The 18,709-nt window shown below is 56.7% G+C and overlaps 1 protein-coding gene across 2 annotated transcripts; it reads left to right on the forward strand.

The window, feature by feature from the left end:
* Nucleotides 1-944: 944 nt before the first annotated feature.
* Nucleotides 945-18,704, forward strand: SUN2 (Sad1 and UNC84 domain containing 2). 2 transcript variants are annotated; one of them, XM_079937543.1, is made up of 18 exons: nucleotides 945-1,147; nucleotides 4,044-4,200; nucleotides 5,084-5,286; nucleotides 5,649-5,783; nucleotides 6,485-6,580; nucleotides 6,933-7,026; nucleotides 8,057-8,127; nucleotides 10,160-10,287; nucleotides 12,171-12,425; nucleotides 12,873-12,950; nucleotides 13,431-13,474; nucleotides 14,064-14,229; nucleotides 14,574-14,795; nucleotides 15,124-15,208; nucleotides 15,593-15,708; nucleotides 15,840-16,007; nucleotides 16,388-16,480; nucleotides 17,452-18,703. In XM_079937543.1, the coding sequence occupies exons 2-18, from the start codon at nucleotides 4,079-4,081 to the stop codon at nucleotides 17,563-17,565; spliced, it is 2,190 nt and encodes a 729-aa protein (XP_079793669.1). In that variant the 5' UTR covers nucleotides 945-1,147; nucleotides 4,044-4,078; the 3' UTR covers nucleotides 17,566-18,703. The 2 variants fall into 2 exon arrangements, with proteins under 2 accessions (XP_079793669.1, XP_079793668.1); XM_079937542.1 differs by lacking the exon at nucleotides 945-1,147 and adding an exon at nucleotides 1,221-1,589 and having other exon boundaries at nucleotides 17,452-18,704.
* The last annotated feature ends 5 nt before the right edge of the window (nucleotides 18,705-18,709 follow it).

Consider the following 18,709-nt stretch of genomic DNA (forward strand, 5'->3'; position numbering starts at 1 on the left):
GAAGTCAGGCAGCATGTTATTCATTCCATATCGATCAAGTACTCTTTCCACACTCAGATTTGAGTAAAGCAGAGGAATAGGTAACCGGCCTTGCCTTCTCAGCACCAACTGGGGCAAGCATCCTCCTTCAAATGAAGAAAAGCTTCTGCCATGAAATTTGGGGGCCTCTGAGGGCAGACTGAGAAGTGGCAGAGCTTCCTGCCAAGTCTGGAATCCCAAAATCAATCCCAAAATGGAAAAAAAAAGGGGGGGCTTGGATATGGAGAGAAGCTTCTAATCTCAGTTTTGCCTCGTTCAAGCTGTGTGACTAAGCAAATCACTTAAAAACTCTATGAACCTGTTTCCTGATCTGTAAAAAAAAAAAAAAAAAAGTGTAGAAATGCCTAAGAAAACTGTTACGCAAGAGATTCCAACAATTGTTTGGGGGAGGTCCTCTAGGGGCTAACTACACGCTACCCCTCCAGGTGGGTCTTAGGCCAGGGGTTGTCAATCTCCCCTGCTCCCCACTTCCTCGTGCCATCTTCAATACCTTTAAGGTCCTGGCACCCCGGCCCTGTCGAGTCATCTTGCCGAGAGCTGGGCCCCAGAAGGCCGCGGGTGGGGTGAGGCGCATGAGGCAGTACCAGGACAGGGCTCAAGTGTTTTGAGCAACCAGACCGGGAGTCAAGTGCGAAGTCAGGCCAGGTCGAGCCCCCGCTTGCCGGCTCCATCCGAGTCCTCCAGCGCCCAGGGGTTGCCCACTCACCCGCGCCTCCCACGCGCGATTCTTGTCTGGCCTTGCCCCGCCCGTTTGGCCCACGCGGCGGGCGGGGCGAGCCGGAGCCTTTGTGTTCAAACCGCCCAATGGGCAGTGGCAGTGGGCGGTGACGCGGGCGGGGTCTGACCAATGGGCTGCGGTCTGTCAGTGTTGACTGACAGGCGCACACATAACACACTCGGCCACGCGCGCGCCGTCCGGCCCCACTTGCGCAGCGCGGTTCTGCGCGGGCCGCATTGTCCGCCAATCCGCCGTCCGCAGTTCCCCGCGCGCCCCGGGTCCCTGCGCCGACCGCACCTCCCCGGATTCCGACGCGGTAAGAGGGTGCGCCCGGGAGGCGCGGCTGGCCTCGAACGTCCCCGGTTCCGCACGGAGCAGCGGCGGCAGCAGGTAACAGCCGGCCTTGGGCCTCTGGCGGGCGGGCGCGCGGGGCGAGGGTGGTGGGCCGGCCTCGCTCCCCTCCCCGCGGGTCCCGGGCCCGGCCTGACCCCGGGGTCATTGTCGGGCTGCACCGGCCAGAGCCGAGCTGCCCAGGCCTGGCCCTTCCTCTCCGGGCCGAGCTGGGCCAGGCTCCAGCCCCGCCCGGTGCACGCCCCTGGACCGGTCGAGAAGGGCCAGCGCTGTGCCAAGGCCGCCGTGACTCATCTCCGCCGCCCGGCCCCCGCCCCCGGGACTGGCCGCTCCACTGGTCAGTCTGGAGGGCGGATGTCTCCGGGCGGGACTTCCCCGGGCCGAACCTCCCCGGTAGGCGAGGAGCGGAGACCAGGCTGTCCCAAAGCGGCCCAGGCCAGTGCCCGCGTTTTCGTGCCAGTCAGGCAGTTTCCAGGGACAGGTAGTTCTCTGCTTCTGTCGCCGCCTGTCATAACTCTGGGAATAGGAGGGAGGGCCATTTTGTTCAGTTCTAAAAAAAAAAAAAAAGAAAGAAACCAAATAGGAGGCGGGAGTGTGACTTAGAGCAGAGAGGCAGGAAAGGCGCATGGTTGGTAAAAAAAAAACTCCCGCAGGTTTAGCCAGTAGGGAATGAAGGGAGCAGAGTTAGCACCTGGAGCGTTTTGCAGGTCCCACGAGAGAATGTAGTATGAAAACGTACCGCGGAGGATGCCCAAGATCTAGGTTAAGTCTGACGACTGGCTGGATACTGCCGTATAAGTTTGTGATGGGGGTGGGGAAGGGTGGAGCTGAGAAAGGGTGTGGTTCCTCTTAGAAGTGGGAAGGGATGTTTTATGTGAGGGTGTCTTAGCGGTGGGGGGGGAGGCGGGGGTGTTTATTCTGAGATGCAAAAGACTGGAACTCTGAGAGGCTCACGTCTTGTTTTGTTTTGGAGGACGGGGCCTCCACCTTTTCATCTTGCGAAACCCAGATTCAATGATAAACTGTTTCGTGATAGCAGAACCCCATGAGAAAGACTAAAAGGCACCCCTGGAAGGGTGCTGACTGCTGATGGTTTTCAGCAACCGCCCCCCCTCCAAACACACACACACACACACACACACACACACACACCTCTCCATCTAAATATTTATTTATATTCTTGCCAGCAGTAGCTTGAGTTCTGTATAAACTCATTGCTTTGTTCCTGCCCCAGGGCGAAAGCTTCATCAGCTTCTGCAGGGCAGAGTTAAGAGGAGGAGCCTGTGTGAGCATCTGTAGCTTTCAGGTGGGGAGGGCAGTAGCAGGGGTGGAATTACCTTATAAGGAATGGAATATAGAAAAGGATCCAGGCCAACTTCCTGCGGTGGCTACTACCAATCGGTCCCTTTACCACCATCGGCTAAAACCAGGGAAAGATGCCAGGTGGACATCCTACCTGTGAAGACACCAGTAAGACCCAAGACATGAGGCTGCTTGTTTTTCAGAAGACGACTTTGTAGAATTCTTCAACTGGACTAACCAGACCTCCTGGTTTCTGTAGTCTGAGTTGGGATGTGTTAGAGCCTATGTCCATCACACAGTCCAGAGAACTAGTAATTTAAGTATCAACGAGGAATATTGGAAGTGCTAAGTCACAAGTACTAGGACCGAAGTATAACAGTGACTTTGTAATACAGGCTGGCAAAGGCGCCATGTTCAGAGTGCTCATACTGGTCATCTGAGATTTTGAACTTGGGTTTCTAGAACTGAAAGGTTTATGAATCCTCCTTGTGTTGTAGAGTGCCCCCTTTTGCCACGTCTTTTCACCTTGGCCTCCTCTGAGTCTTCCTTATCAATTCCAGAGCCTTGGTTTTCCACCCCACGTAGTGACTGGTCTGGCTGATAGGGACTGAGGCTAATCCCACACTGGCGCTCCACCTGCCTGTTTTGTTAGTTTGTTAACAAATGTAACAGCTCTGCAGCCTGTTCTGAACATACTGGAGGCTGTAAAAGGCTCTAGTTGGGGACACAACAACACATTCCTGAAAGAACTTGAAAACCTCCTGGTGGAGTGGAAGGACCCAGGCCCTGCAACCTGTGAGAGCTGAGCTCAAACTCTGCCACTGTCACTTAACAGGCTGGGTGGCTGTGGGCAGGTTACTGATCATTTCAGTGTCCCAGGTTTCCCCCAGTACAATGGGGGTAACAATGCCTTCCTGGATTATAATGGGTGTGTAAGGAGCCGGGTACCTAGGAGGCATTTAACAAAGTATTTTATCGTATCAAGATGCACTGATGTTGCAGCCCAGTAATCACTAATGGGATACGGCATCGGGCGCCATCAGGATGTAGGCAGGGGTTACCGTGCAAAAGTTTTCTGGAGTCAAAGTTTGACTGCGGCTCTGAATCAGTGAATACAGCTACGAAGAAAGGAAAGCACGTCCCATCTAAGGGAAACAAGCTAGAACAAGAACAGGCACAGCTCTAGGGACAGGGCAGCAGGGTGAGACGGCTGGGCTGGAGAGCGGGTGCAGGGCAGCAGGGTGAGACGGCTGGGCTGGAGAGCGGGTGCAGGGCAGCAGTGGTGAAAGGCATTCATTTAGCATCTCTCAGGTGCCACAGGCTCTGTCTCATGTCAGAGGCTGCAGAAGGCCCAATGCTAGCTCTCACGGACCTCCGCATCCAGTAAACTGAGAATTAGGAAATCCTGTGGAAGGTGCCATGAAAGAGGCTGCCCAAGGCAGAGGGCAGAGGGCAGCAGGGTGGGTGGGGCCGGGATAATTAATAAATGCCCCATGTCACCCACATCTCAGGCTGTTTCAGTTGAATCCCGGTGGGGGGTGGGGATTGGCTAGGAGGCAGCGCGCTGTTTCTCCTCCCCTGGAGAGGGGCTGAGAACAGCCCCACGCTTCACATGCGCCCTTTCTCTCCCAAGACTCTTCAGGGGAAGGGTCCCCCGCCCACCTCATCATGTCTCGAAGAAGCCAGCGCCTCACACGCTACTCCCAGGGTGACGATGACGGCAGCAGCAGCAGTGGGGGGAGCTCGGTGATGGGCAGTCAGAGCACCCTGTTTAAAGACAGCCCTCTCAGGTATGGGATCGCCACTTCCAGCCCCACCCGCCTCCGTGGGATCGCACTGACCTGCAGAGCACATGTCTTGGGCGGCTCACTGCGCAGCCTCTTCGTCTTGTGACTTTTGTGGGCAGAGATCAGATACCCATGTCTGGTCAAAGGGGACATTCACACCTCTGGGGATGCCAGGGCCCAGTGTTGTTTCTTCTCTCCATGCTGTAAGCCGGGCTGCTGCCCTCATGTTCAGAGAACAGGAAGTGGGGAGAGGCAGCTTCAAGAATAAGCCAGGCCGGAAACCCCAAAACCGAGAGCTGGGCTCACAGGAACCCATGGTGCCATGGATGGCTCTGCCAGTCTGGCCATCCTCCCCAGACCCACACCCACATGTGCCACTGTCTGTAGGGCCTCCTCAGGGCCAGCGAAGCAGCTGAGGAGACGAACAAGTCCAAGGGGCACCAGGATGTGAGCTAAGGCAGGCGCCTGCCTCACCCTGCCCCCTTGCAGATGTGAGGCCGAGCTGACAGCCCCCGAGGCTTTGACTAGCTCTAGAGGGCCAGGTTGGGTTTGTCTGGGTTTTCAGTGGGTTGTAGAAATTACTAATCTGTGAGGAAGCATGAAAAAACACTTTGGCTGTGAAGTTAGAGACCTAGACTTGAATCCTGACTCCATCGCTTACTGATGGTCTCGCCTAACTGCTTGTGAGATTTAGAGATAACGGGAGCACAGAAAGTACCTGCTTTGCGCGGTAGACAGTCAGCAGTTGGGAGTTGTTAGTTGCCTAGCAACAAGGCTGCGCCCCCCCCCCCCCACCTTAGGAGGGCAGAGCACTGCCTAGAGCCCCGCTTTCGCTTTCCTGGCTGGGCTCAGCTCCTGCCTCTCTCCTCCTGCTGACCTCCCACAGGACCCTGAAGAAGAAATCCGGCAACATGAAGCGCCTCTCCCCAGCGCCACAGCTGGGCCCCTCCTCCGACAGGCACACCTCCTACTACAGCGAGTCTGTGGTCAGGGAGTCCTACTTTGGCAGCCCCCGGGCCGCCTCCATCGCCGCCTCTCTCACCAGGAACTCCATCCTCGACGACCAGCTGCGTGGTGACCCCTTCTGGAGTGAGTGTCCACAGCCTTTCTCCTGGGCCTCTGCTGCCTCCGGAGATGTATGGTCCAAAATCCCCCCCGGGGGTTTCCTAACCGCTGCGGGGCCAGAAGAGGGGCTCCCCACCTTCGGAACCCTTGGGAGAGCAGCCGAGTGTCTGAACTTCCAGGCCCCTGTAGACAATGGAGTAGCCACGTAGCTGCTCCAGGCCTGGGAGACGGAGGGGCCGGTCCTAGTTCACCCTCCCTTGACCCAAGGGAGCTCGGGCGGGGCTGCCCATCAGAGATGCTCCTCGGGGTGTCCCCGCGAGTCCCTCTGGAACACCCTCCTCGGAGCACCTCTGCCCCAGGAGAACCCCGCGTTCTTCCCTCCTCAGGTGAGGACCTGCGGGTGAGGAGGAGAGACACAGGTGGCACTGAGAGCAGCAAAGTCAACGGGCTCCCGGAGAACAAACTGTCCGAGGACTTCCTCGGGTCGTCCTCGGGCTACTCTTCCGAGGATGACTACGTAGGTAGGCGACGTCCTCCCTCCCCAGCCTCGGGGAGGTGCTCCGCCAGGTTCCCGGGCTGCTGGGGAGGTGACGGGAAGTAGGGGAAGGCGCCCTGACAGCTCGAGAGAGCATGGTGTCCAGCTGAGTGTTGCTGCTGTGCCCCCACGGTGCCCTGAACCCAGGCCTGGGGTGGCCCTCGATAGCGCTGGGATGCGACCGCCTGGCCCCACGAGGCCTTGAGCCGCCTGTGGCCGGTTCCCTTATTTGACTCATTTCCGGCAGGTGTTTAACATGGAGCTTCACACGCAGGAGGTGCTTGATCCCTTACTCTAGGTCTGAGTGGTTTGAGGGGTTGCTGGTGAGAAGGAAGCAGACAAGGAGGCCAAGGGAAATAAAATGTCAGAAATCTAGCGCTTCGCTTCGTCAGCGTTTACTGGCCTGCTAGCTGCCAGCCTCTGTCACTTGGGGATGTGAAGGAGAATGACACACGGTCTCAGCTCACAGTCTAGAGGAGCAGACAACTGACAGTCTCCATGTCCCAAGGCTCTTAAGAGTGAGGACAGCGGCGGTCCAGTGGTTAGGACTCCGCGCTTCCACTGCAGGGGGCACGGGTTCGATCCCTGGTCGGGGAACTAAGATTCCGCAGGCCCTGCGGTGCACGGCACCTCCACACCAGAAAAAAAGAGTGAGGACAACTGGGCGTCTCCTCTGCTCCCCTGCAGGCTACTCGGAGACAGACCAGCAGGGTTCAGGGTCGCGGCTGCGGAACGCTGTCTCTCGGGCGGGCTCTCTTTTCTGGATGGTGTTCACTTCTCCAGGTGAGTGCCGGCTGCTCTGTACATGATGGTTTCCATTCTCTCTGGCAGTCACTTTCACCCATCTTTCTGCGGTTGGGTATCCAACCCGTTAGAAAGAGACTGTAGGGCCACCAGGGATAGCTCGCTCCAGAATAATTACGGGGAGCCAGGAGCCACGGGAGCACCCTTGCTTGAAAGCTGGGCGGAGGGCGTTGGCAGCGCAGGCGGGTGGCATCACAGGACCTGGGTAGCGTGGGACAGGACGGAGGTGCACTGGCGATCAGGGTTGGGGTCGGGGCAGGGAGGACCGCTGGTGGAGACACACAGGCCCAGTGGTTCAGGGTGGCACTAGGCTTGACGGGCCCTCTTCCAGGCCGGCTCTTCGGACTCCTCTACTGGTGGATTGGCACCACCTGGTACCGCCTGACGACAGCTGCCTCCCTCCTCGACGTCTTCGTTTTAACCAGGTAAGCAAGACTGACAAGGAATCAGAAGGGGCCGATAAAGCATCTACACCTGTGCGTGATGGTTTCTCTGAAGGTTTTTTCTTTCCCAGTTTACCTGCGGCTTTTATTAGCGTGGAGTGGACACCCAGAGCCCCTTTTTCTGCCTGACAGTGGACAGGACTTAGAGTCAGGTGCAGGGAGTGTTCTGGAACGCAGCTTCTTGGCCACTTCCTTCCGAACACCAGCCTAGCCACTTCTGATCTCAGACAAGCCCAGCCTTACTCCTGCTGGCCAGGCCTTAGGCTCTAGCCAGCAAGTGGTGTTTCCCAGAACATTCAGCATCCCTCTCGGCCCCCCGGTGATCTGGACCCCCAGTGTTTTCCAAAAGAAAATACTGCCTGACTAAGGAGTTACTTTTTTTTTCTTCTATATTTGCTTGCCTAGAGGACACCTGTCTGTGAAAGTTTTAGGTTATTCAGAGACCCCAGTATTTACTTATTTATTTATTTTATAAATTTATTTTTATTTATTATTTTTGGCTGTGTTGGGTCTTCGTTGCTGCTCATGGGTTTTCTCTAGTTGCGGCGAGCGGGGGCTACTCTTCATTGCGGTGCGCGGGTTTCTCATTGCAGTGGCATCTCTTGTTGCGGAGCATGGGCTCTAGAGCACAGGCTCAGTAGTTGTGGCGCACAGGCTTAGTTGCTCCGTGGCATGTGAGATCTTCCCAGACCGGGGTTGAAACCCGTGTCACCTGCATTGGCAGGCAGATTCTTAACCACTGTGCCACCAGGGAAGCCCGCCCCCCCGCCCCACCCCCAGTATTTATTTTGGATAACATCAATACAGTTCAGAGTCAGAATTGTCCCCATCACTCCAAGCTTTGCAGGTAAAGCATCCAATCTGGCCCTGGCAAGATGAGAGGCTTGAGGGTGTCCTCTCTAACTCTAGCTCAGCACTCAGGAAAAATCTCTAGGAACTCCCTGGGGGCATATAGAGGCTCTGGAGCCCTCCTGACACCTCCGCCTGCCCTCTCTCCCCTCCTGTGGTCCAGGCGCTTCTCATCACTGAAGACGTTCCTGTGGTTCCTCTTGCTGCTGCTGCTTCTGACCGGCCTGACCTATGGTGAGCTCATCCACTGTCACGGGGAGGGGTAGAACGAGAGCTTGTGGAGATGGGGCTTGCGAGCCAGAGGGGCAGGCAGAGTGTGGGCCGACGCTGGTGCTGAGCAGAAATGTGAAAACTAGAGAGACAGTGATCAGCTACAAAAAGGGGAAGGAGGCAGGACGAGCGGGGTCGGATGGCGCCTGGGCAGCATCCTGTCTGGGTCTCCTGGGTCCTCAGGTGACCAGTGGGTGAAAGGGGAAATGCTCCGATCCACTGATCTTGTCCTTGGTTTGGGTTGCTACGCTGGACTGCCTAGCATGTCTAGAGCGTCCTTGCAGCCCCAGGGTCTGGAACATGCCTTAGTACAGGAATACCGGGGTAAAAAGCAGGGACTCTGACACTGTTATTAGCAGTCATTTTCCCTCCATTCCAAATCAGGAGGTTGTCTGGGTGAGTGAATTACCATTACATCAAGTTCAGTCTTCAGCTGTCTTTAGGATCAAAACAATGAAGTAGTAAAGAGAAGTGAGAGCACCTTTTTGCACCGAGAAGTACCTGTCATCTATAAGATGCTCCACGTTGTTCCAGTCTCTATCGTTGAACTTTCACATTTTTTACATAGTTGTAATCATTATGTTTATATATTTTGTGTTCAGCTTTTGATTTGACAATTTCACATGAGTGTCACAGTTTCCTATGAGTTGCCCCTGTGGCCCCCAGGCTCAGTTTTACCAATTTATAATTAAAGACCATGCTTTATTATTATTATATTTTTAGAGGTGGTTTTATAGGTTTAGCATCTACTCAAGTTGTATTTCTTTAATTTCTACCAAGGTAGAACATCTTTCCAAGTGTTGATTCCCTTGTTTCCTGTTACAAGAACAGCTTGTTCCTATCCAGTGGAAGCTGGGCATTGCCCTTAAAATAATAATGACCTTTTATAATCTTACAGTGTTTTGTTCAGGAAGCATACTCCCTTGTGTTATCTCACAAGGTTGTTCGTTTCACCATCCCCATGTGGGGTTGGTGGAGCTGAGGTTCTCACGGTGTCATGAGATGCATACGGAAAGTCTGAAAGGCAGAGGGGTGGAGTGACCAGCTCCGGGAGGGCAGTAAGTGAAGGCCTGTCCGGAGGGTCTGACTTAAAGTCTGGTGGTCACATGCTTCCTGTTGCACCTGCTCGAGGCCAACAACTGAGTGGCAGGTGTGACATCTTACCAGGGTGGAGACCCCACAGCCAATATGGCTTTTTCAGGCGCTGTCAGCCCCACGCATACATGTACACGCACACACGGCACGTGCATAGCTCAGGAGTAAACACATCGCAAACAGGTAGCCCCTAGAGCAAGATGCAAATGTCTGTGTGGTGGCAGCCTTGTGCTCTGTTCCGGGGCAGCAGGCAGCCTTTCTGAGCAGGTGGATTCTGTTTCAGTGATTCTCAACCATGGCAGCCCATTAGAGTCACCCGGGGAGCTTTTATTTATTTATTTATTTATTTATTTTGGGGGACCATGCTGCACAGTTTGTGGGATTTTAATTCCCCAGCCAGGGACTAAACCCACACCCTCGGCATTGAGAGCTCGAGTGCTAACCATGGGACCGCCAGGGAATTCCCACCTGGGGAGCTTTTAAAACTCCTTATGGAGGGATCCCCCAGGCCCGCGAACTCACTCTGGAGGGCGGGGCCAGACACTGATTGTTTCAAAAGCTGCGTGGGTGATTCTGATGTACGGTCTGGACTGAGGACCACCGTCAGGCCCTCTGGGTTCTACCGTTGGATCATCCCCAACTTATGATAGCCGCTTCCGCCAAGCTTTGCCACCTGTGGAAAGGTGAGGATTCCTGAGGGGACGTGAGGATGCGTACACGCTGGGATTGTCGGGTGGAGGCTGCTGCCTCAGAGAGTGGCGGGAACCTCCACCCCTCATACCGCCTTTGGCCGGGGCAAGGCTCCCGCGAGCGAGACAGGCTGCTGCTGAGCGCTGCTCATGAGGCTGCCGTCCGCGCTGTGGCCCCGGCCCGGGTTAACTGCCCCCTCCTCTGTGTGCAGGCGCATGGTATTGCTACCCCTTCGGGCTGCAGACGTTCCACCCCGCCGTGGCTTCCTGGTGGGCCTCGAAGGGCAGCAGTGGGCAGCGTGCGGTATGGGGTTCCAGAGACTCATCCCCACATTTCCAGGTGAGCATCTTAGGGTCGCAGCCTCCCGCCTCGGCCTGAATTTGCCATTGAAGTCGTCCCTGCCCTTCTTCCTCACACACACAGCTGTAGAGGTGCTGCCAGGACACCTTTCTCTGCTGTTAGTGGTGCAGGTGTTGGGGGGTGTGTTGCCTGTGCTTAAATATGACTCAAAACTGCCCAAAAGTTAGTTGCCATCCTAAGAGGCACGGAAAACAGAAGGAAAAGGAATAAGACAAATTGTCTTGCCTACCTTGTTCCTTTTCAGTACAATTTCACGAATCTTTACTGAGTACCTTCTGTGAGTCAGGTAATATCCTGTTCTGTTACCTATTACCATAGATAAACCACCCCTAGAATCAGTGCCTTAAAAGTACCAGCACTGGGACTCCCCTGGTGGCGCAGTGGTTGAGAGTCCGCCTGCCGATGCAGGGGACACGGGTTCGTGCCCTGGTCCGGGAGGATCCCACGTGCCGCGGAGCGGCTGGGCCCGTGAGCCATGGCTGCTGGGCCTGCACGTCCGGAGCCTGTGCTCCACAACAGGAGAGGCCACAACAGTGAGAGGCCCGCGTACCGCAAAAAAAAAAAAAAAAAAAAGTACCAGCACTGGGGAGTTCCCTGGTGGTCCAGTGGTTAGGACTCGGCACTCTCACTGCCACAGCCCAGGGTCAACCCCTGGTCAGGGAGCTAAGGTCCTGCAAGCTGTGCAGTGTAGTGAAAAAAAAAAAAAAAAGAAGTACAGCGTTGGATTAGCTCGTGAGCCTGCAGGTCCTCTGGGTGGCTTTTCTGGTCTGAGCAAGGACAGCTGATCTTGGCTGGGCCCCCTCACGTGTCTGCAGTTAACTGGTGGGTCAGTAGGGGCGGGCTGGTCTAGGCCTGGACTGGGCAGGTTGTACCTTTGCTGTCCAGCAGGTAGCCTGGGCTTGTTCTCATAGCGGCCGGGCAGGGTTCCAGGAGAGTGGAATCATGCCAGACCTTGAGGACTAGATTCAGAACCAGCATACTGTCACTTCTGCCACATTCTATTGGCTGAAGCAAATCTCAGAGCCAGGCCAGATTCAAGGAGGGGGAAATAGACCCCACCTCTCCATGGAAGCACCTGCGAAGCCACATTGCAGAGGGCGCAGATGCTGGGAGGAGGGCAGGACAGTTTTGCAACCCGCCAGAGGCTAAAGCTGGATCCGGCCCAGGCCCTGCCCTCAAGAGGCCTGCAGTCCAGTGGGGGGCGATGAGTGCACAAACCACCGGCGTGTGTGTGTGCAGGTCCCGGGGTCTACGATGAAAATGTAAAACGCTTTGTCCTCTGATTAGAGTTATTTGAACTTTGCTTGCACCCTGCTGAATTTAATTTGCTATCACATTTTTAACCATTTATTTTGGTAGATATTACTTTCCTGACCCTGAGTTTATTATTTCACAAAATAACGATGTGTTCTGGCATCTTTAACTTTTTTTTTTTAATCACTAGTAAAGACAACTCAATTTCAGGACCACGTTTTCTGTAAAACGGGGGAAGTAAAGAATGACATATCTTTGTATTTACTTTCATCTGCATAAAGACACTAATAAAAATAGTTGCCTGGTTTGGGAAGGCTTGGTGGTGAGGGCTCTGGGTGGATGGGGCAGAGGTTAGGAGCGTGAGTTTTTGCTGTTTGCTTGCTTGCTTTTTGAGTCATGCAAGTACTGCCTAGTTTAAAAACGGAATTTTTGCAAGTCATAAGCCCGACCTCTGTACTCACTAGGCTCGTGCCTTTTAACTGACAGTCGACAGACTGTGTTTTATAATTTCATTTGGGTGTTTCTGGGATTCTCTTCCCTTCCTCTTTAGGAAGCACTGTTGTCATAAGTCCCTAACCTCTGTGGCTTTTCCCTCCCCGTCCTGCCAGGCCGAGCAGCGCATTCTGTCCCGGGTACACTCTCTGGAGCGGCGCCTGGAAGCTCTTGCTGCCGAATTTTCCTCCAGCTGGCAGAAGGAGGCCATGCGGCTGGAACGCTTGGAGCTGCGGCAGGGGGCTGGAGGGCAGGGGGGCAGCGGCAGCCTGAGCCACGAGGACACCCTGGCGCTCCTGGAGGGGCTGGTGAGCCGCCGCGAGGCTGCCCTGAAGGAGGACTTCCGCAGGGACACCGCTGCTCAGATCCAGGTCGGGGAGGGGAGCTGAGGGGCCCGTGTGGCTGACACCCTGGGTGTGTGGGGTGGAGGGGGCGAGGCCCTGCACCCTGACATGAGGGAGACAGCAGTGTGTCATTCAGGGTCAGACGGCTCTACCACTTGGCAATTACCTTCTCTAAGACTTAGTGTCCTCCTCTTTAAAACGGAGACTCTCCTGTCTGCCCTGCCCCTGGTTGTGAGAACATGAGATTGTAGTGCGCCTGTAACGCCCATGTAGGTGTGGCACACCACGCAGGTGTGCAGTAAAGACCAAGAGGAGTCTTGCGTGTTTCCAAGAAGCACTGTAGCAGAAAGGCCAGGAGCTGAAGTTTGCAATCAAACAGGCCTGGTTCGAATTCCGGTTACACCACTTACTGGTTGTAAGCGGCCTCTGAGCACGACTCAGTAAAATCCTTGGCCTCTCTCCTATGCCTGATAGGAAGAACTGGTCACCCTGAGAGCAGAGCATCAACAGGACTCAGAAGACCTCTTCAAGAAGATTGTCCAGGCCTCGCAGGTTGGTGGGCTTGGGGGCACTTGGAGCCTACGGTGGGGCGCTGATCGAATTCATCATCTGTTCTTGGGCTCAGAGAGACACCTTGGCCCCTAAGGGTCTGCTTAGGTGCAGAATGGGGAGAAGGGTTGTGAGTCTCCTGACTTCTGCTTGAACTGAATCCACTCGGGCTGGAACACTCTGCAGAGACGCCCTGGGATCATGCCTGAGGACAGGAAGGGCTGCTTTCAAGTGGCCTGTTGTGCTGGGTACACATGCTGAACGAACGAGTGAACGGGTGAACGCCTAAGCACGATAGACATGGGCCGAGACTCCCACAAGGACCTCAACCAGGAGGCCAGTTTGACGTTTGCTAGATCAGTCAGGAGGCCCTGGGGTGGGGATGTGGTTAAGCAAAGACCCCAGAGGGAACAGATCCTGCTCTGGAAGACTGACTGCTGTGAGCCTGACATTTCTTGTATTGGTCCCTTCTTTCGCTTATAGGAGTCTGAGGCTCGACTCCAGGAGCTGAAGTCTGAGTGGCAAAGGTAATGCGCACTGCCATCTGTCCTAGGCCTGCTCAGCCCCAGCCTCCCCATTCCCACCCCCAGCTAGGACTGGGGAGCAGAGCCCCGGAGCAGAATTCTGATTGTGTCCCAAGCAGAGAGGGAGATGGCTGAAACCTAGCTCAGGATCACCTGCTCAGAGCCTGTCCTTGAGGTGCAGTGGAGGTCCGGCAGGGGTTGCAGGCATTGCAAGAGAATTGGGATTCATGGGTTCATTTACAGATGTACCGTCTTTTCTGTACAACCTCATGCCGGCTGTATTCCCATGCCCCAGATATCTGTACTTGTGGAGGATGTGAGAGCTGAGGCAGAGTGAATTATGGATCTGGGCTTAGAAGGGAAATGGGATACCGTAATAATTAGCTCCTGGGGATATGCAAGCCAAGTCACAGGCACCGGAGCTCTGTTCTACAGCCAGAACCTCCAAGAGTGAGCCTTGCACTCACCAGTGAGTGGTGGGCACACACTTATATCAGGTGCCAACTAGGGGATCCTCTTGTTCTCCTCAGCATAGCCTTACCCCTCACCAGAGATCCAAGGCTTACTAACTTTCTTCTCTGTCTGGGAGTAGGATGACCCAGGAGTCCTTTCGGGAGAGTTCCATGAAGGAGCTGGGGCGGCTGGGGGTTCAGCTGGAAGGCCTGCGGCAGGAACTGGCAGCCCTGACCCTGAAGCAGAGCTCGGTGGAGGAGCAAGTGGGCCTGCTGCCCCAGCAGCTCCAGGCTGTGCGGGACGATGTGAGTTGGAACCATCCACGTCCCTTGCTGAATACCCCTCCTCTGAGACGGTCCTAGCAGTCTGCAAGGCAAAGAGCCTCTTGCCCCCTGCTCTGGACTCGGCACAGATGCTGGCTTTCTTGGACAGAAGTTCTTCCTGTTCTCTCATTGATAACATGGCGGATTGTTCATAACTCTTTCCTCCTTGGGCCTGAACAGGCACGTGCTGGCCCTCCCCTCGCAGGCCTGTTCCTCGCTCCCTGTCCCCTCTACCCAAGCCAGGCGCCACCCCACCCTGGCCAGGGCTCTGCTGTGGCAGCTTCCACTGTGAGCCTCCCAGAGTGAGACCTTTCTTTGGTCCCTAGGTGGAGTCTCAGTTCCCTGCCTGGGTCAGTCAGTTCCTTCTTCGAGGTGGGGGAAGCCGCACTGGGCTCCTTCAGCGAGAGGAGATGCAAGCTCAGCTGCAGGAGCTGGAGAGCAAGATCCTTGCCCGCGTGGCCGAGATGCAGGGCAAGTCTGCGAGGGAGGCCGTGGCCAGCCTGGGGCTGACGCTGCAGAAGGAGGGCGTGATTGGGGTGACAGAGGAGGTGAGGACTGGATGCCCCTGGACACCCCCGCCCCCCGCAATGGCTGATCCACCCAGCACACACGCGCTGCTTTCCTCCCTGGGAGCCACAGAGCTGCACAGTCCCACACTGCCAGCTCCCTGGCCTGTTCTGTGACCTAAGTGACATCCAGGAGGCTCCGATGTTTGCTTTGGGGCTGGTGTGGAAGGGTGGAGGTGCATGCCTGAGCAACGGCACGTGTCCGGACTGGGGAGGGCTGAGCCCAGGGGTTCCTGGCCCCTAACAGTGGGGCCACGGAGGTGGACGAGTCTGCTTCCCATCACAGTTGCTCGGGGCGCCTGTGTTTTAGCAGGTGCACCGTATTGTAAACCAGGCTCTGAAGCGCTACAGCGAGGACCGCATCGGGATGGTGGACTACGCTCTGGAATCGGGAGGTGTGTGCACCTCTCCTCCCTTTGCTGGGCCCCTTTCCCTACGCTGGCGGGCCCCCTGGCATCTGCTAGGGTAGCTGTGGTGTTAGGCAAGCAGGGCTTGAGGTCGGCAGAACTCACCCAACCCAGCGCTCACAACAAAGGCGAGTGACTGCGTGGGAGAAGCGGGCCGTGCTGAGCACCGTCCTCGGCCGGGAAGAGGCGGCGGTGCTTGTAGCTGCTCTGGGGTCTGGGTTAGGTGTGGAGACTGGTCCTCAGAGAGGGGACGGGCAATGGTAGTCCCTGCCGGGGTTCCCCTGGCTGGCGAGCTGAGCTGGTTGTGTGGGTCTCCCTCCCCTGCTGGAGTCCAGCCCCAGGCGCCCACCCTGCCTTTCTTTCCTGTCTCAGGGGCCAGCGTTATCAGTACCCGATGTTCCGAGACCTACGAGACCAAGACGGCCCTCCTCAGCCTCTTCGGCATCCCCCTGTGGTACCAATCCCAGTCTCCTCGAGTCATTCTCCAGGTGGGGGCCCTGAGCACACCGAGTCGCCTGCGTAGCTGGGTGACCGTCCCCTCCTGGGTCATTAGAGCTGCGCTCAGGGCGGGTTGTCTTTGTCACCTGCCATGCGCTGACCCAACGTTCTTCCCTTCCAGCCAGACGTGCACCCAGGCAACTGCTGGGCCTTCCAGGGGCCCCAGGGCTTTGCTGTGGTTCGCCTTTCTGCCCGCATCCGCCCCACTGCTGTCACCTTAGAGCATGTGCCCAAATCCTTGTCACCCAACAGCACCATCTCCAGTGCCCCCAAGGACTTTGCCGTCTTTGTGAGTATCCCACCTGGGGGCTAGAGGGGCTGTAAGAGGGCCCTGTGGGTCTCTATTGAGGATAGAGTTGGGATCGTTCTTTGGTTGAGGGGAAGGGAATAGATATGGAAGAGAGGGCGCCAAGGTGGGAAACAGCACTTCGGTCTCAGTTACCTCGGGCTGCGGAGGAAGAAACGGAGGCCTAATGAGTCAAGTGACTTGTCACAGATCACACGGCGGCCCTGTGTCCAGAGCTCAGGCCCCCTGCAGTCCCCGAGGAGGCTGGCGCCTGCCCCACCGGGTGGGAGGGGGCCAGTGGGGAAGCGGGAGGGAAGGCCTTCCTCCCCGGGGGCCCGTGTCTAAGAGCAGGCTCTTCCCTCCATCCTGTGCTCTCTCTTCAGGGTTTCGATGAAGACCTGCAGCAGGAGGGGATGCTCCTTGGCCAGTTCACCTACGACCAGGATGGGGAGCCCATTCAGACGTTCTATTTTCAGGTATGGGATTCTGTTCTGCTGGCAGAGGCGTATATATGTACTTTCCCACCCATTCAGCAGATGTTTTCTGAGTACTTGTCCTGTGCCAGGCACTGGGGGTTCCAAGTGAGAAGTCACAGCCTAGCCCACCCACAGCCCGAGGTACGGAACAGAGACCACTGTCCCTGTGGCGTGGGAGAGGCGCCAAGTGCACATCAGCGTGGGGGAGGGGGAGGGGCCCTCCCAGATGGGCAGTGCTGGGGAGCTGCCTGCAGAGGGTAGGTATCCGAGTGAATGTGGCCCAGCTGGGCCTCACACAGCACAGCGTGGCTGGGCCACCGCTGGGGGGCTCCTGCCTCAACTTGAGTGGGCATTGGTCTCCTGGGCCCTTGTTAGGAATAGATCCCCAGTCTCCAGCCCAGGTGAGTCTCCGGTAGGTGGCCTGAGAGCCACACCAGGGGAGTCCTAGTGTGAGGAAGTGGGTGAGGTGGAGAAGGGACAGAGGGGGGAGAGAGGCAGGCCTGGCTACCAGGCAGAGAGTTTCAGCCCTCAGCTGAAAATGAGCGTATGACACAGAGGACTGATGGAACTTGAGAAAGAAAAGAAATTCTGCTTAATTCACAGTGAAGGAATTCTTTTTCAACATCGACATACGTCAAACTCTCCATAAAGGTAGTTCTGTTCACGGTCAGAGAGCTCCTGTGAGGTTTTCCCAGTTTGCGATGAATCATGCTGGGGCTCGGTTACAAGGCCGTTTTTATGTGGCCGTGGGCTGGGCCTGGCGCAGCCTGACATGCGTTGGCGGCCCCTGTGGGACCTGTGAAGCCTGTGGGGCTCCTTGGCCCACCAAGTGGAAACTGTGTTCCAGGGTCTGAAGACAGGAGCTTTGAAGTCCGGTTCTCTACAGAGGCCCGGGGGAGGGGGCGTCTGGCCCTAGGTGTGGCCGTCTCCCCTCCGGTCTGAGGGCTCCCACCCCTGCCTTCTCTCCTCAGGGCCCTAAAATGGCCGCATACCAGGTGGTGGAGCTGCGGATCTTGACTAACTGGGGCCACCCCGAGTACACCTGCATCTACCGCTTCAGGGTGCATGGGGAACCCACCCACTAGGCCTTCTCTGTGCCGCTGCCGCCGCCAGCGGGGAGGCCAGCTCCTCTCGGCACGCGCCCCCCGCTCTGGGGGTGGCTGCGCAGCACCCCCGCCTCTGCCCCCGCACGCTTGAAGCGCACTGACTTCCGGGAGCGGGCAAGAAGAGCCCCTGGCCCAGCGGAGGTGAGAAGGAACGCGCAGGCCCTTCCTGAGCGCCGGGTGGCTCCAGCGGTCAGCAGGCTCCGGCGTCGCTTTTCCTTCTTTGTTCTCTGCGCGCCGGGCACTGGGCGCCTTCTTCTCCCTCCTGCGAGGGTGTATATATGTAGCATGTTGTGGGAAATCGAGGCAGGGAGAGGCGGGATGAGTGCCCATGTTCCGGCAAAGGTGGATGAGACCTGCCTGCCCCTTGCCTATGTGCGGGGGCTGGCACCCAGGGAGCTGCATAAATGAATCAGGTGCCAAAGCTGTGGGTGAAACAGGCTAGGGCCTGGGGCAGCTGAGCTGTACCCCCTCCCTAGGCAGAGAAGTGAGGTCCTCTGGGAGGAGGGTGCAGGCTGGGACTGGTCCCCAGGCAGGAAGCTCCTGGGAGAAGGCAGCTGGGCTCCTCCAGAAAGCTAGTGCCGTCAGCCTAGGCCACAGCATTCCTGGAGGGCTTCTATACACTGTATTTGTCCTGGGTCAGGGTGGGCCATGGGGCTTCCTGTACCTTGGAGGGTCTGGCTCCTGGGAGCCTGAGGGTTACTGCTCCTGTGGCCCTGTAGGAGTCCCCTCTGCTGGGGACAGTAGTTGCTTGCTCTCTCCTGATGCTGGGACTGGGGCCCACTCTGCTCCCCACTCCTTGCTAGGGCCCACCTGTGCCCCAGTGCAAGCTTGTTGCATTCCCCCAGGGTGCCCAGACCTGTCCTTCGAGGCCATGAACATCTGGGGTCAGCTAGAAGTGTTCAGGGGACTCCCTGGGCTCTTGTGGCCCAGCGATACAATGACTGACAGTGACACTCAGGGTGCCACGGTGGGAGGAGGTCTGTCTGCACTGTTGGCCCTACCCCACCCCTATCAGGCCGCTGATGTAAGAGGCCCTCTAACCCTGAGCCACCCCCGGGGGCTCTCTCAGCTCATGCTCAATTCTGTTTCTATTCTGACTCATTTTCTATGGGGGACAGTCAGG

The sequence above is a fragment of the Stenella coeruleoalba genome (genome assembly GCF_951394435.1).
Source record: "Stenella coeruleoalba genome assembly, chromosome: 11".
Taxonomy (NCBI): domain Eukaryota; kingdom Metazoa; phylum Chordata; class Mammalia; order Artiodactyla; family Delphinidae; genus Stenella; species Stenella coeruleoalba.

What these genes read in the sequence shown, in the direction of transcription:
- SUN2 (XM_079937542.1), top strand. Translation starts at nt 1,463, where the DNA reads ATGTCTCCGGGCGGGACTTCCCCGGGCCGAACCTCCCCGGTAGGCGAG. An exon ending in CAGGCAGTTTCCAGGGACAG is followed by an intron (nt 1,590 to 4,043) that starts GTAGTTCTCTGC and finishes TTCTCTCCCAAG; the next exon opens with ACTCTTCAGGGGAAGGGTCC. An exon ending in TCCAGGCTGTGCGGGACGAT is followed by an intron (nt 14,230 to 14,573) that starts GTGAGTTGGAAC and finishes TTTGGTCCCTAG; the next exon opens with GTGGAGTCTCAGTTCCCTGC.